Source organism: Dama dama, chromosome 20 (assembly GCF_033118175.1).
Source record: "Dama dama isolate Ldn47 chromosome 20, ASM3311817v1, whole genome shotgun sequence".
Taxonomy (NCBI): Eukaryota; Metazoa; Chordata; class Mammalia; order Artiodactyla; family Cervidae; genus Dama; species Dama dama.
In genome coordinates, this window is record NC_083700.1 from 14,942,686 (window position 1) to 14,956,460 (window position 13,775).

Here is a 13,775-nt window from a genome sequence, read left to right on the forward strand (position 1 = left end):
GATGGTAAAGAATCTGCCTATGATGTGGGAGACCTGGGTTCGATCCCTGGGTTAGGAAGATCCTCTGGAGAAGGAAATGGGAATCCACTCCAGTACTCTTGCCTGGAAAATCCCATGGATGGAGGAGCCTGGTAGGCTACAGTCCATGTGGTCACAAGCAGTCGGACACAACTGAGCGACTTCACTCTCACTTTCACTTTCAATGGAGGATATTGGTCTGTAGTTTTCCTTTGATATTTTTGTCTGGTTTTGGATCAGAGTAATTCTGGCTTCATAGAAATAGTTACAAGTGTCACAGATAAAGTTACCCTGTGAATTGTTTTAGATTCTCAGTCAGTTCAGTCACTCAGTGGTGTCTAACTCTTAGCAACCCCATGGACTGCAGCATGCCAGGCTTCCCTGTCCATCACCAACTCCCAGAGCTTGCTCAAACTCACGTCCATCAAACTGGTGATGCCATCCAACCATCTGATCCTCTGTCATCCCCTCTCCTCCTGCCTTCAATCTTTCCCAGCATCAGGGTATTTTCCACTGAGGCAGTTCTTCGTATCAGGTGGCCAAAGTATTGGATTTTCTGCTTCAGCATCAGTCCTTCCAATGAATATTCAGGACTGATTTCCTTTAGGATTTACTGGTTGGATCTCCTTGCTGTCCAAGCGACTCTCAAGAGTCTTCTCCTACACCGCAGTTCAAAAGCATCAATTCTTTGGCACTCAGCTTTCTTTAGCATCCAACTCTCACATCCATACATGACCACTGGAAACACCATAGCCTTGACTAGACTGATCTTTGTTGGCAAAGTAATGTCTCTGCTTTTTAATATGCTATCTAGGTTGGTCATAATTTTCCTTCCAAGGAGTAAGTGTCTTTTAATTTCATGGCTGCAGTCACCATCTGCAGTGATTTTGCGCCCCGCCCCCCCCAAATAAAGTCAGTCACTGTTTCCACTGTTTCCCCATCTATTTGCCATGAGGTGATGGAACTGGATGCCATGATCTCAGTTTTCTGAATGTAGAGCTTTAAGCCAACTTTTTCACTCTCCTGTTTCACTTTCATCAAGAAACTCTAGTTCTTTTTCACTTTCTGCCATAATGGTGGTGTCATCTGCATATCTGAGGTTATTGATATTTCTCCCAGCCAGTGAGGCCTGGCGTGCTGCGGTCCATGGGGTCGCAAAGAGTTGGACACAACTGAGCGACTGAACTGAACTGAACTGAACTGTTGTACTAAGTACATCTTTTATCTAGTGTGCCCATTAACACATATTTATTTTAATTACTTTCTGCAAGTTGTCTTTTAAATAAGACTGAAGAAAAAACTATAATAAATGACAAAAAAAATCACATTCCTTTCTTAAAATTTTATTTATTTATTTTAATTGGAGGTTAATTGCTTTACAATATTGTGGTGGTTTTTACCATACATAGACATGAATCAGCCATGAGTGTACATGTGTCCTCCCCTCCCACCTCTCTCCCCACCCCACCCCTCTGGATTGTCCCAGAGCACCAGCTCTGAGTGCCCTGCTTCATGCAACGAACTTGCACTGGTCATCTGTTTTACGTATGGTAATATACATGTTTCAGTGCTATTCTCTCAAGTCATCCCACCCTCACCCTCTCCCACAGAATCCAAAAGTCTGTTCTTTACAGCTGTATCTCTTTTGCTGTCTTGCATATAGGGTCATCGTTACCATCTTTCTAAATTCCATATATATGCATTAATGTATTGTATTGGTGTTTCTCTTTCTGACTTACTTCACATTCCTTTTGATATTTACCTTTTCTTATTTTCTCTACTAGTACTCTTCCTTAGTTTATATGATTTTATTTGTTGTACAGTGTATTCTATTTTAGGCTGATAAAACAATTCTGAAAGTAAAAAACTATTAGTTTTTGTTTATCTGAGTGTGTCTTAACTGGTATTGAAAGAGTAGTTTGCTGTTATCAAGATCTTTCTTGACTTTTTTTTTCTCAACACCTGCATTTTTCATCCTTGGGTCTTCTCACCACAATGGTTTCTGAAATAAATTGTTAATCTTATTGGGTAATAATATGATGAATCACTTCTTTATTTCTACTTTTTTTTAAACCACTTGAAAGAATTTTTATTAAACCAGACACATTCTAAGTGTATGACTTCTCAAAAACAAACACTACTCACACCGAAGGTCATATACCTCTAAACCAGTTTTTTTCTTGATTTTTTACCAAATGGGACAAATAATAGTTTGAAATTATTTTTTTTCATTTATTTTTATTACTTGGAGGCTAATTACTTTACAATATTGTAGTGGTTTTTGCCATACATTGACATGAATCAGCCATGGATTTACATGTGTTCCCCATCCAGATCCCCCCTCCCTTCCCCCTCCCCTTCCCATCCCTCTGGGTCTTCCCAGTGCACCATCCCTGAGCACTTGTCTCATGCATCTATTTCTACTTTCAAGGTTCTCTATCTTTTGGTAACTTGGTTATGATATGCCTAGGCGTAGGACTCTTTGAATTTATCCTGTTTTGACATGTTGAGTTTTTGACTCTGCAGATTTTTTTAAATTAACTTTGGGAATTTTACCACCATTTATTGCTTTGATCATTCTGTGTGGTCCTTTTTCTTTTGCCTCATTTTGTGAGAATCCATTATGTGTGTGCTGATATTGTCATGGTGTCCCTCGGGTCTCTGATAGTCTGTTTATTTTTCTTTATTTTTTCTTTCCATTCTTCAGGCTGAATTATCCAAATTGACATATCTTTGATTTGTTGGAGTTTTTTTCTGCCTGTTCATAAATGTTATTGTGTTCTTCTAGTGATTTTTCTACAAGTTATCATATTTTTCAACTCCAGAATTTCTACTTGGTCCTTTATCTTAATTTCTATATCTTTGATGACACTTACTATTGATCATACTTTGATCTTATGTTTTCCTTTTGTTCTTCATATTTGATTTCCTTTAGTTCTTTGAACTTATTTAAACAGCTAACCTAGAGTCTTTACCAAGTAAGTTCCATATTTGGTTTTCCTCAGGGATATTTTCTACTGATTGTTTTTTTCTTTGTGTACGGATCATATACTCTTGCTTCCTTGTCTTGTATGTTTTATTGGAAATTACACATTTAAAATGATAAAATGTAGCAACTCTGGAGATCAGGATCTCCTGTCTAAAAGGACTTTTTAAAATTGAGATATAAAAACATAAAAGAAAATTGAGATATAACTGACATGTAATATTGAGTAATTTAAATTGTACAATTTGTCAAGTCAATATATATAGTGATTGCAATAAAATTACTACAAAAGCATTAACTAACACTTCTATCATGATATGATTCTAATTTCTTTGTTGTTGCTGCTGCTTCTGTTGGTAAATTTTTGTCATTTTTATTTAAAAGTTGACTTTTCCTTGACTTTTCTGGAAATATTCTGAATTTTGTTGTGTGTGTTCAGTGGAATTTCTGATTGGTGGACTTTAAAGGCAACTAGTGTTGAAAGGAAATCTCCTTAAATGTCTGAAACATCTTTTAGTCTTTGGTGAAGATCTCTGTGTGAATTTGGGGCTTGTCTTCAACACTCATTCATACAGTTCACAACTCTACCTTAGGCTTCAGTTTCTACTTGCAATGATGATCTCCAAGGTCAGCCGCAAGTTAGGGAATAAGACCATCTCAGGTTTTTTCTGAAAATTCTACACAGCTGTATGCATTTTCTTGGGCTTATAGATTCCTGGGGTATGTCAGAACTTTTCAACGTGTCTATGAATATATTGTTACCAAGATTTTCCTTTTAAGATATTAGTTAGTCTCTTGTTTGCATTACCAGTTATCCAACTCCTCAGGTATCCACAAAATGAAAAACTTGCTCATAATTGCTTTGATGAATGCCACTGGGTAAAGCCATTTCACAGTGGAAAGGCTCTAAGTTAGATCAAATACAGACTTTCTTGCAAACGAAGTCTTCCAATTTATCACCAAATACTTGATATCATGACAATTTATTGACAATGCTTCTGTTTGTCTTTGTTAAAGCTCCTTGTTTGTCTTTGCCATCTTGAGATGCTATAACAAAATACAATTGAATGCTATTAAACATGACATTTATTTCTCACAGTTATGGGGCTGGTTCAAAATCAAGGTCCTGATTGAATCAGTTCCTGGTGAGGGTTCTCCTCTTGACTTACAGATGGCCAGTTCTTGTTGTATCTCACAAGGAAGAGAAAGAAAGAGCTCTCTAGTATCCCTTCTTATAGAGACAATAATCCCATCATGAGGACCCCACCTTCTTGACCTCATCTACCTCATTATCTCCCAATTGCCCTGTCTCAAAAGAGCATCATATTGGAGGTTTGTGATTCAACATAAAAATTTTGGGAGAAAACAAATATTAGGTTCATAATATTGCTCTGAATGTGATTCAGCCATTTTTCTTGACTACATGCTCCTCAGGTTGCTGCAAACCATTGGATAATTCCAGCATTTTGAAAAAGATATCCAAAAGTGTAGTTGGTTTTCTCACTTCTTCTATGAAGGAGAGAATTTTGTATGATCCTAAATTTTCTACCCTCCACATTTTAATACACATTAAAATATTCATTGTTTTCTAATCACATCTAAAGTTTTTCAGTGTGTGCTGTGTATATTATGTGTTCAGTCGCTAAATCATGTCTGACTCTTTACAAGCATACCAGTCTTTTCTGTCTGCCACCATCTCCCAGAGTTTGCTCAAATTCATGTGCATTGAGTTGGTGATGTTATCTAAACATCTTATCTTCTTCATCCCCTTCTCCCTTTCTCTTCAGCCTTCCTGACATCAGGGTTTTTCCTGAGTCAGCTCTTCACATCAGGTAGCCAGAGTATTAGAGCTTCAGCTTGAGCATCAATCCTTCCAACGAATATACAGGGTTGATTTCCCTTAGGATTGACTGGTTCAATCTCCATGCTGTCCAAGGGACTCTCAAGAGTCTTCTCAAGCACCACAGTCTGAAAGCATCAAGCTGCAAATGCTACAGGTTAGAATGGTGGCTTTTCTCAACTTTCACACCCATACATGACTACTGAAAAAAAAAAACATAGTTTTGACTAGACGGACTTTTGTCGGCGAAGTGATGTCTCTGCTTTTTAATATGCTGTCTAGGTCCTTCAAGAAGCAAGCGCCTTCTAATTTCATGGCTGCAGTCACCATCTGCAGTGATTTTGGAGCCCAAGAAAATAAAGTCTGTCACTGCTTCCGCTATTTCCCCATCTATTTGCCGTGAAGTGATGGGACTGGATGCCATGATCTCAGTTTTTTTAATGTTGAATTTTAAGCCAGATTTTTCACTGTCCTCTTTCATCCTCATCGAGGGACTCTTTTGATTCCTTTTCACTTACTCCCATCGGAGTGGTGTCACCAGCATATCTGAGGTTGTTGATATTTCACCCAGCATCTTGATTCCAGCTTGTAATTCATCCATCCCAGCATATCTCGTGATGTACTCTGCATATAAGCTAAATAAACAAGGATTTGACAATATACAGCTTTATTGTACTCATTTCCCAAATTTGAACCAGTCAGTTGTTCCAAGTCTGGTTCTAACTGTTGCTTCTTAACCTGCATACAAGTTTCTCAGGAGACAGGTAAGGAAGTCTGGTACTCCCATAAATGGAAGAATTTTCCAGTTTGTTGTGATCCCCACAATCAAAGGCTTTAGTATAGTCAATGAAGCAGAAGTAGATGTTTTTCTGGAACTCCCTTGCTTTCTCCATGATCTAATGATTATTTGGCCCATTGAAACCATCCTTCATCCTGTTTATGATTTTTGTTATAATTTTTATTGATGTATAGTTGATACACAGTGTTATGTTAGTATCAGGTGTATAGCATAGTGAGTCAATATACTGATAGCTTATACCCCTTTAAAAGTTATTACAGGACTTCCCTGTTAACCCAGTGGTTAGGAATCTGCCTGCCAGTGCAGAGGTCATGGGTTAGATTTCTGGTCCGGGAAGATTCCACATGCTGCAGGGCAACTAAGCTGATGTGCCACAAACTACTGAAGCCTGCACACTCTAGAGCCCAGGCTCTACAACAAGAGAATCGAGAAGCCTCCACACCGCAACTAAAGAGTAGGCCCCACTCACCACAACTAGAGAGAAAGCCCATGCACAGCCAAAACAAAAAACTTATTGCAAAATAAAGGCTATAATTTCCTGTACTGTGCAATATATTCTTGCTGCTTACCTCTTTTATATAGTAGTTTGTGTCTCTTAGTCCCTTTCCCCTAGTTTGCCCCCCTCTTCCCTCGCCCCTCTGGTAACCACCAGTTTGTTTTCTATATCTGTGAGTCTGTTTCTGCTTTGCTATATATATATTCATTTGCTTTATTTGATAAGTTTTAGCAGCAAATAGATACCTGGATTATAGAATAGAAGGTAGGGAGGAAAGAATGGACAATGAAGGCAAGCTGTCACGCTGCAACTGCTGCCATCTGCTCTCCTCCCCAGCCCAGCTCTAAAATGCCCTGGTGCTCTGCTGCAAATGCTACAGGCTAGAATGGTGGCTTTTCTCTCTCAAGTCAGGCAGAATGGTCAGGGAGAAGACCGTAACTCAGATCCTCTCTACCAACATCTTTTATCTAAGCACCTAGCCCTTCTTACTCCTGGGGCTGAAGTTTCCTTCTACACCAGGAAGCAAACATCCTTTCTAAACTGAGGTCCTTTCTCTCTCAATTAAAACTTGAGTTTCTCAAAATCTACACTCTTCTCTCCCTCCTGGTCATGTCCGTGGCTCAGCCGATGTCAACAGTGTGTAAACACCTTGCTGCTTACTTAAAATATAACCTTGGACAAGTTATGTAATAGCTTTGGACGTTCTGGATACTCTTCTATAAGATGCATGTAATGATTAGGTAATAGGGTTGTTTTGAGGATTTAATTCAGCAAATAATTTTGATTAGCCAAAATGACACATATAAATCTTCTGGTAAAGAGTAGATATTGGATCAACACTTTGGTCACCTGATGTCAAGAGCCGACCCATTGGAAAAGACCCTGATGCTGGGAAAAACTGAGGAGAAGGGGACAACAGAGGACAAGATGGTTGGATGGCATCACAGACTCAATGGACAGGAGCTTGAGCAAACTCGGGGAGATAGTGAAGGTCAGGGAAGCCTGCCATGCTGTTGTCCATGAGGTCACAAAGAGTTGGACATGACTTAGATACTGAACAACAAGTTCCTCATGTAATACAGTCCTTAGGTGGGGTGTCCTGTCCTGTGCAATTCAAATAAGATAGACATGACCACTCATGGTGTTTTCTAGAGGTCCAGAGCCTTCCTATAATTTCTGGCATTTCCTAGGAATTTTCACTCTTATGGTCGCTTCTCTGACTGGTTTTCCAGGGCTCCCAATCTCACTCAGCTCTACACTTCTTTATTATCCTGTACCCCATATATACACATGTATATACTTAGCTGCAGCAGAGCCAAGTGTGCCTTCCTTTAATTCCCCAAATCATTACCAGTACCAAGTAGTTTCATGTAATAAACTCTTACCAAAGTTTCTGTCAGGGAATGTGTGCATGTATATGTGCTATGCCTTAGCACTGGATGGTTGGGATGCTGAAAATGAGATCAGACCTCTGGATAATTTTAAAGTCGCTGACATTTTACCAACATGGATTATCTGTTGGCTGACACTCCTCCCAATGTCCCTGGTCTCCAGTGACATTTCAGGTTTCCCCTCTCAGGGTCCTCCTTCCCACTGCCCATCACCCACATAGTTTTCATAACTAAAATGTTCCCACACTAGGTTTCTCTCATGAGAATCGTGAAGACCAGTGGAGGAGGGGATTGTGACTTGCTCTCCATTGCCCTAAAGGCAACCAGTGAATGAGCAGCCCATATTTTCAATCAATATAAAAAGTTTCTGACCACAGGATGCATGAACCACATTTTAAGCTGATTTGTCTGCTATTAGGTGGAGTAGGGGAAAAATAAAGCTAGTTTTGAATATTCTCTTGTCTGGAATACAGCACAGCCAGTTTTAGAAAGGAGCACAGACTAGACTTCAGAAGATTTGCTTAGAATGGGAAAGGGGCTGTGATTGGGGGGATGTGTCTTCAGCTTGTTGTCAAGAGTCCAGGTCTTGCCGTTTGATTAGCTCTGTGACCTTTTACAGATAATAAGATCCCTCTTGGAGGAGGGGTTTACATCCATAAAGGATTTAATATGCAGTACCTGACTACCTTAAGTGTATGGTCATAGGGCCAGTCCTGTGGACCCCACTTTGGGGCTTTCTGCCTGAGCAGCTGAGGGAGAAGCCTCAACAGGAAGAAGAAGGAGGTAAGTTAAGAGGATGGTGCTGCTCCTCCAGAACATGGCAGGTGAGAGCCTCGGATAATGTAGGGTATCCAGCATGGGGAGAAGAAGCCAGGGCCTGACCTTCAGCCAGTTGTGTGGAGGCTGACGCAGCTGAGGCTGTGGCCAGGAGGAGGGTGTAGATGTCTATCTCTTCCCCTCTGTGAGAGCAGGAACAGAGCTGGCAGAGACTAAAGGGAAATGCTTGGCTGTGGCACAATTTCATGGGGGGTCTGGCTTTGCCTTGTTTATATAGGGATCCCTGGTGACAGCTGGGAAGGCCATACAGATGCGAGCAACAGGTAAATGCCAATATTTGTGTTGGGATTTGAGAAGTTGACACTTCCCCCGAAGAACTTTGTTCCTTGCCACAGCTTCTTACATAGGAAACTGAGAGTTGAAGTTTCTTAAAAATTAGAAAGAAAATTTGACTCATTAAATGGAAAAGAGACAGAGCAGCCACCAAGCCAAGATGGGGCTTTGTTGTTGTTTAGTCTCTAAATCATCTGTAACTCTTTTGCAACCCCATGGACTGTAAACTGCCAGCCTCCTCTGTCAACGGAATTCTCCAGGCAAGAATACTAGAGTAGCCTTCCATTTGCTTCTCCAGGGGATTTTCCCAACCCAAGAATCGAACCCATATCTCCTACATCTCCTGCACTGGTAGGCAGATTCTTTACCCGTGAGCACCTGGGAAGCTCAAGATGGGGCTTAGCCTAGCCTTTTTGCAGAGCATGGCTTCTGTGCCTGACCATAGCCTGGCACTGGTGAGCTGGGCTGCCTGGGGCAGAGCCATTACCCCAGGGAATCACGGAAGAGTATGTGAGAACTCCAAGCTGGCTGTGACTTCACTGAGTGGGGTCTGTCCAACAGTATGCCAGGCACATCACAGAGTGAGATTATTTATACATTCATTTTAAAATGTCTTATTGAGTGTGTACTGTATATGCTGGGGATAAGATTAAAGGAGTTTCTCTAGACTGACAGAGCTCGGGCTTCCCAGGTGGCGCTAGTGGTAAAGAACCCGCCTGCCAATGCATGAGACAGAGACTGACAGAGAACTAATGCTGGCCAGTGGTCCACTAGAAACAAATTTGTTAGCTCCACCCTGAGGGTGGGAAGCTGGGGCCCAAGATTTTCTCTTCTCTTGCAGCTACCTTCATCAATATTTCCTCTGCAGCTGAACTGGCTGGCAGGCAACCTGCAATGAGGCACAGCTCAGAAGACCCCCACCTCTGCTGGACCTCCTGGCTCCTGGGATTCATCAGTCTCCTTCTCAGTGAGTGGCCTGAATTCCTGGGGAGGGAGGGATATCGTATAAAGCCAGCAAAGCAGGACCCTACCACTTGGAGTGCTCTCTAGGTTTTGACGTCTTTGTTGAACAAAGAGGGAAAACAACTCTAAATTTTCAAAAGCAGTGCACTTTGTTTAGAACCCCAAAGTACAAGGAAAGAATAATATGGCCTTTTTGGTTGTGGCAAGTCTGGGATCCCTGAGTTCAGATAGGCCGTCTGCATTAAGAGGACCCTTTCCAAGGAGGTGAGGTTGCTACTGCTGCAGTAACAGGGAAGCCAAGAGAGCCTGCCGAGGGTCCTGGGGAGAGGGAGGGAGACAAAGAACATGGCTCCTTAGGGCAGAGGGCAAGGGACTGAGGTTCTCCTGGTCTAGACTCAGAGGGGCCCTGGAAGCTTATACAACACATCGTGGAGGAGGAGGCCAACTAGAGCCCCAGGTCTGGGCCAGAGGAAGCAACTCTAGTCAGGCTCCTTGGGCTTCTCTACTAGAAAGGATAGTGAACATGCACTCTCCACCAGGGTTTGGGGTGCAGATCCTAGCAGATCTTCACAAAGGAAAGGGTCCTTGCAGCCTCCAGTTTATCACAAAAGAGTTTATAAATTTTGCATTCTACCTCAGTGTTAGTTTTCATTTTCAAAAGTTGAAAAATTACCTCCCAGTAAAACAAGTTCTCTGGGAGGTTGCCCTCTATAATACGAAGCACTGTTTTAGGGCAAAATCCTAGAAACAATTGATCTTTACATCAATTTGGAAATGATTGAACAAGATGGGAAGTTTCTGTACAGTGGAGTATTATGAAGCTAGGGGTAAAAAACAGTTTACCAATTGTCTGGGAGGTGTTTCTAATTTTTGATAGCATCAGATGTATGGATTTCCATCAGTAAGATGCAGAAAACTGTATATATTAAAATCTTAATCTTGTAAATAAAACAGTAATCTGTGATATTTAAAATCTATACACCCACATATTTATGAGAGTAGGAGAAAATGCAGAAGAAAATGTAATAGATGACTAACAGGGGATTAAAATGGGGGTAAAGTTTGGAGGTGGGAGAAGAAAAAGTGGAGAGAATAAGGAGTTGAGCAAAAAAGAGGAACTGAAAGAAAAAGAGGATGTCCTAAAGAAGGATGCGTACCAAGCAATTACCCTTCAATTAAAAATAAACAAATCTAGAAAATTCACAGGAATGATGTGGATACATCTATAAATTTATGAAAGATTAGACATTTGTATATATAAAAATTAAATACAAATGAATGAAGAAAAGAAGAAAATATAGTGGATTCTGAATTCTGGATAAAATTAAACAAATTAGAGAGCATTTGTAAAAATGGGCCAACATATTAATGAAGGGCATTGAAATAAGGACTATATCCCATTTAACTAGATTGCTTCTGTCTACAGTAAAATGTAGACTTTCTTCATGTTTCCAGTGTTATTTAACTGCAAAAATATGTTCAAAATTATAGTCTTATCTAAAGTCTGGGACTAGAAATTCACAAATTAAAAACAAAGAGATGGAGACAAAGTGAGATAAAGGGAGAAAAAAGAGAGAGAAATGGTTTGAATTTCTCATGTTAGAGATGAGACAATTTGCACACAGAGAAGGAAAATGACTTTCTCAAGGTCACCCAGGATCGGGGAAGGAGTGGAATTTGTTGCCCCCTTAGCCCCAGCCTCCATAGTACTGAATAAGATGGATACTTCCCAGTGGAGGTTGGGCACCCTGGGTGAACTAGAAGAGGCATCATTGGAAGGAACATTAAATTGCTCTATACATTTGGAGGGGTAGGTGGTGAGGAGTGATGCTGTGGGTTAAGTATCTTTGTCTGTATCATTCTTAACACCTTTAACCCTTTTCTGGACATGAGTTCGGAAGTAGTGGGAAAGGAAGCTTGAAGGTGAGTTCAGTTCGCACTGGAATTTCCCAGAGACACAGAAGCTACTGGTAGGTCCTGGGAAGATGCACTCACCAGAGCAATAGTCTCCTTCATGCCCTCAGAGTGTCCCTGTATCTACTAGCAGAACACAAAGAAGAAAGGGCACCTACCATCACTGACATCTAGAGAGAGTCATGGAGACAGAGGAGACAGTGCAAAGGTACAGGTGGGTTTGATTATGAGTTGAGAAAAAATGGCTATTGATTTCCTGGTGTGATGACGAAGGAAGGGTCAGAAATGTGAACAAAATTTTATGTTGATTTTTCAATTTTATATCATTTAAATAAATTTCACTCTCTTGTTTATAACCACAGCCTTTCTGGCTTAATTTTCTTCCTCAGGATTAGACCTTTTGTAGTTCACAATGCTCTTACTGTCTGCCTACTTTTTCTATGTCTTCTTTCATCTTCCTCACAGCTGGTGCTCACCGCCAGCTTCTGAGTCCATCCTCCCTGCAGCCTGAGGGCTGAGCCTCCTCTCTCCCTGGTTCCCTCATTTCCAGCAAGTGTAGGGTCTGGTAGGTCTTCTGTTTAATTCTCCACTTGCCAGACGTCCCTGCTCTGCTGTGTGTGCATGCTAAGTGGCTTCAGTCAGGTCTGACTCTTCAACTCCAAGGACTGTAGCCCACCAGGCTCCCTTGTCCATGAGATTCTCAAGGCAAGAATACTAGAGCAGGTTACCATGCCCTCCTCCAGGGAATCTTCCTGATCCAGGGACCAAAGCTGCATCTCTTATGTCTCCTGCATTGAAAGGCAGGTTCTTTATGACTAGTGCCACCTGGAAAGCTACTCCCTGCTCTGCTAAACCCCTGTAATTACTTGCTTCCCTTTTCCCAGGAGAGAAAGTTGGAGGATTAGCCTCCAGGAGCTGCTCAGATCCTGGTGATAAGACAGCAGTGCTGGGAGAGAAGCCCCTGGGAAGGACAGGGACAGGGTGGGGAGCCGATGGGAGTGCCTACAGGGGAGAAGCACTGGGCTGGGAGTGGGGAGCCCTGGTGCCAGGAGTGGCTCTGCCCTGTGTGACCCAGGACAGGTTCACCCCATAGGGTGCCTCCTCCTCTGTGACAGGAGGGGCCTGGGCAGATGCCCCCCTAAGGGCCTTCCCAGCGTCTGTCCCCAGAGAGGACTCTCCTGTGTGTACGTCAAGTCTCTGCTCTGTCTCCTCATCCCATGTATCCTAGTCCTGTGTCATGACAGGGACTGACAGCAGTGAGCCTGCTCAGGGTACCTGCAAAGAGGAGACCCCCGACCATTACTGTGGTCACTCCTCGGCCCTGCATGGAATGAGGGATGCTCTTCTTTATGCATCCCCTGGGGAATCCCGTATGGCCCTCTGTTTTCTCTGCCTCTGCTCCTGAGAGGGGCGTTTAGACCACCTCCTGAAAGACATTGTCTTTCACAGTCTATGGAAACTTTGTTTGAACACCATGCTCTGAAAGTATAGTAAAGCAGTATTAAGTCTAATGTAAGGCTCCAGTCCTGTGAGGGGAGCTGAAGGGACTGGGATGGAGGCCTGACCCCAAGGAGATGCCTAATTCATTGAACAAGTGACTAAATAAACACAAAGAAATATCTGAAACACATATATATGAATACTGGCCTGAGCCATTCTCTGCCTCTAGTGAGAGCCAGGAATGGGTATAAGTACAATAGAGAAAGGCAGCCTTGATATGAGGAGAACTTATGTAGAGAGAGAACTTTTTTCCCTGACAGGTAGAGGCAACCCAGGCGGATCATGACCCCCTGGAAAAAGCAAATTATTGTTCCCTTCAGGATAAGGCTGTTCTGCATTACTTTTCCTGGTCCTGTTCTGTCCTACCCTGTTCCTAAAAAGGGCAGACGGTATCTGGCCCCTGGGGCCCATGTCTGACGAGGGAGGGTGGGCTCAGGATGGGGTGGCCCTGAGAGGAATGTGCCCACTGGTCTCAGCTCTGCAGGAAAGTGATTGAGGAAGGCCCACTGCAACCTCTCGGGGACTGGCTAGGGAAGTGCTGACTCGGTGGCAGGGGCAGCAGAGCTCACTAAATGATCACTTGCTCGCTCTCATATTCTAGTCCCTGGCAGTTAGCCAGGGCCTTGTGACCAGTACTGGCCAGAAAGCAAGAGCCGAGAGCACGCTACTTCTGGACAGAAGTGTGATTCTCCTGTTTCCCCTCCCTGCTGTGGGGCTGGGAGCCTGTGAGGACCCTGTGGGCTCCATGGAGGTGGTGG

General features: G+C 42.4%; 1 protein-coding gene across 4 annotated transcripts in view; it reads left to right on the forward strand.

Annotated features, from left to right (window-relative positions):
- Window positions 1-7,980: 7,980 nt before the first annotated feature.
- LOC133040594 (SLAM family member 5-like) overlaps window positions 7,981-13,775 on the forward strand; it is a 30,568-nt gene continuing 24,773 nt past the window's right edge. The window contains exons 1-2 of one of the 4 annotated variants that reach the window (XM_061120495.1): window positions 7,981-8,313; window positions 9,482-9,607. In XM_061120495.1, coding sequence (XP_060976478.1) covers window positions 8,226-8,313; window positions 9,482-9,607 — 214 coding nt within the window. In that variant the 5' untranslated portion in view covers window positions 7,981-8,225. Of the gene's footprint in view, window positions 8,314-9,433; window positions 9,608-13,775 lie in introns of those variants that run through there. The other 3 variants (XM_061120494.1, XM_061120496.1, XM_061120497.1) reach the window with 3 other exon arrangements.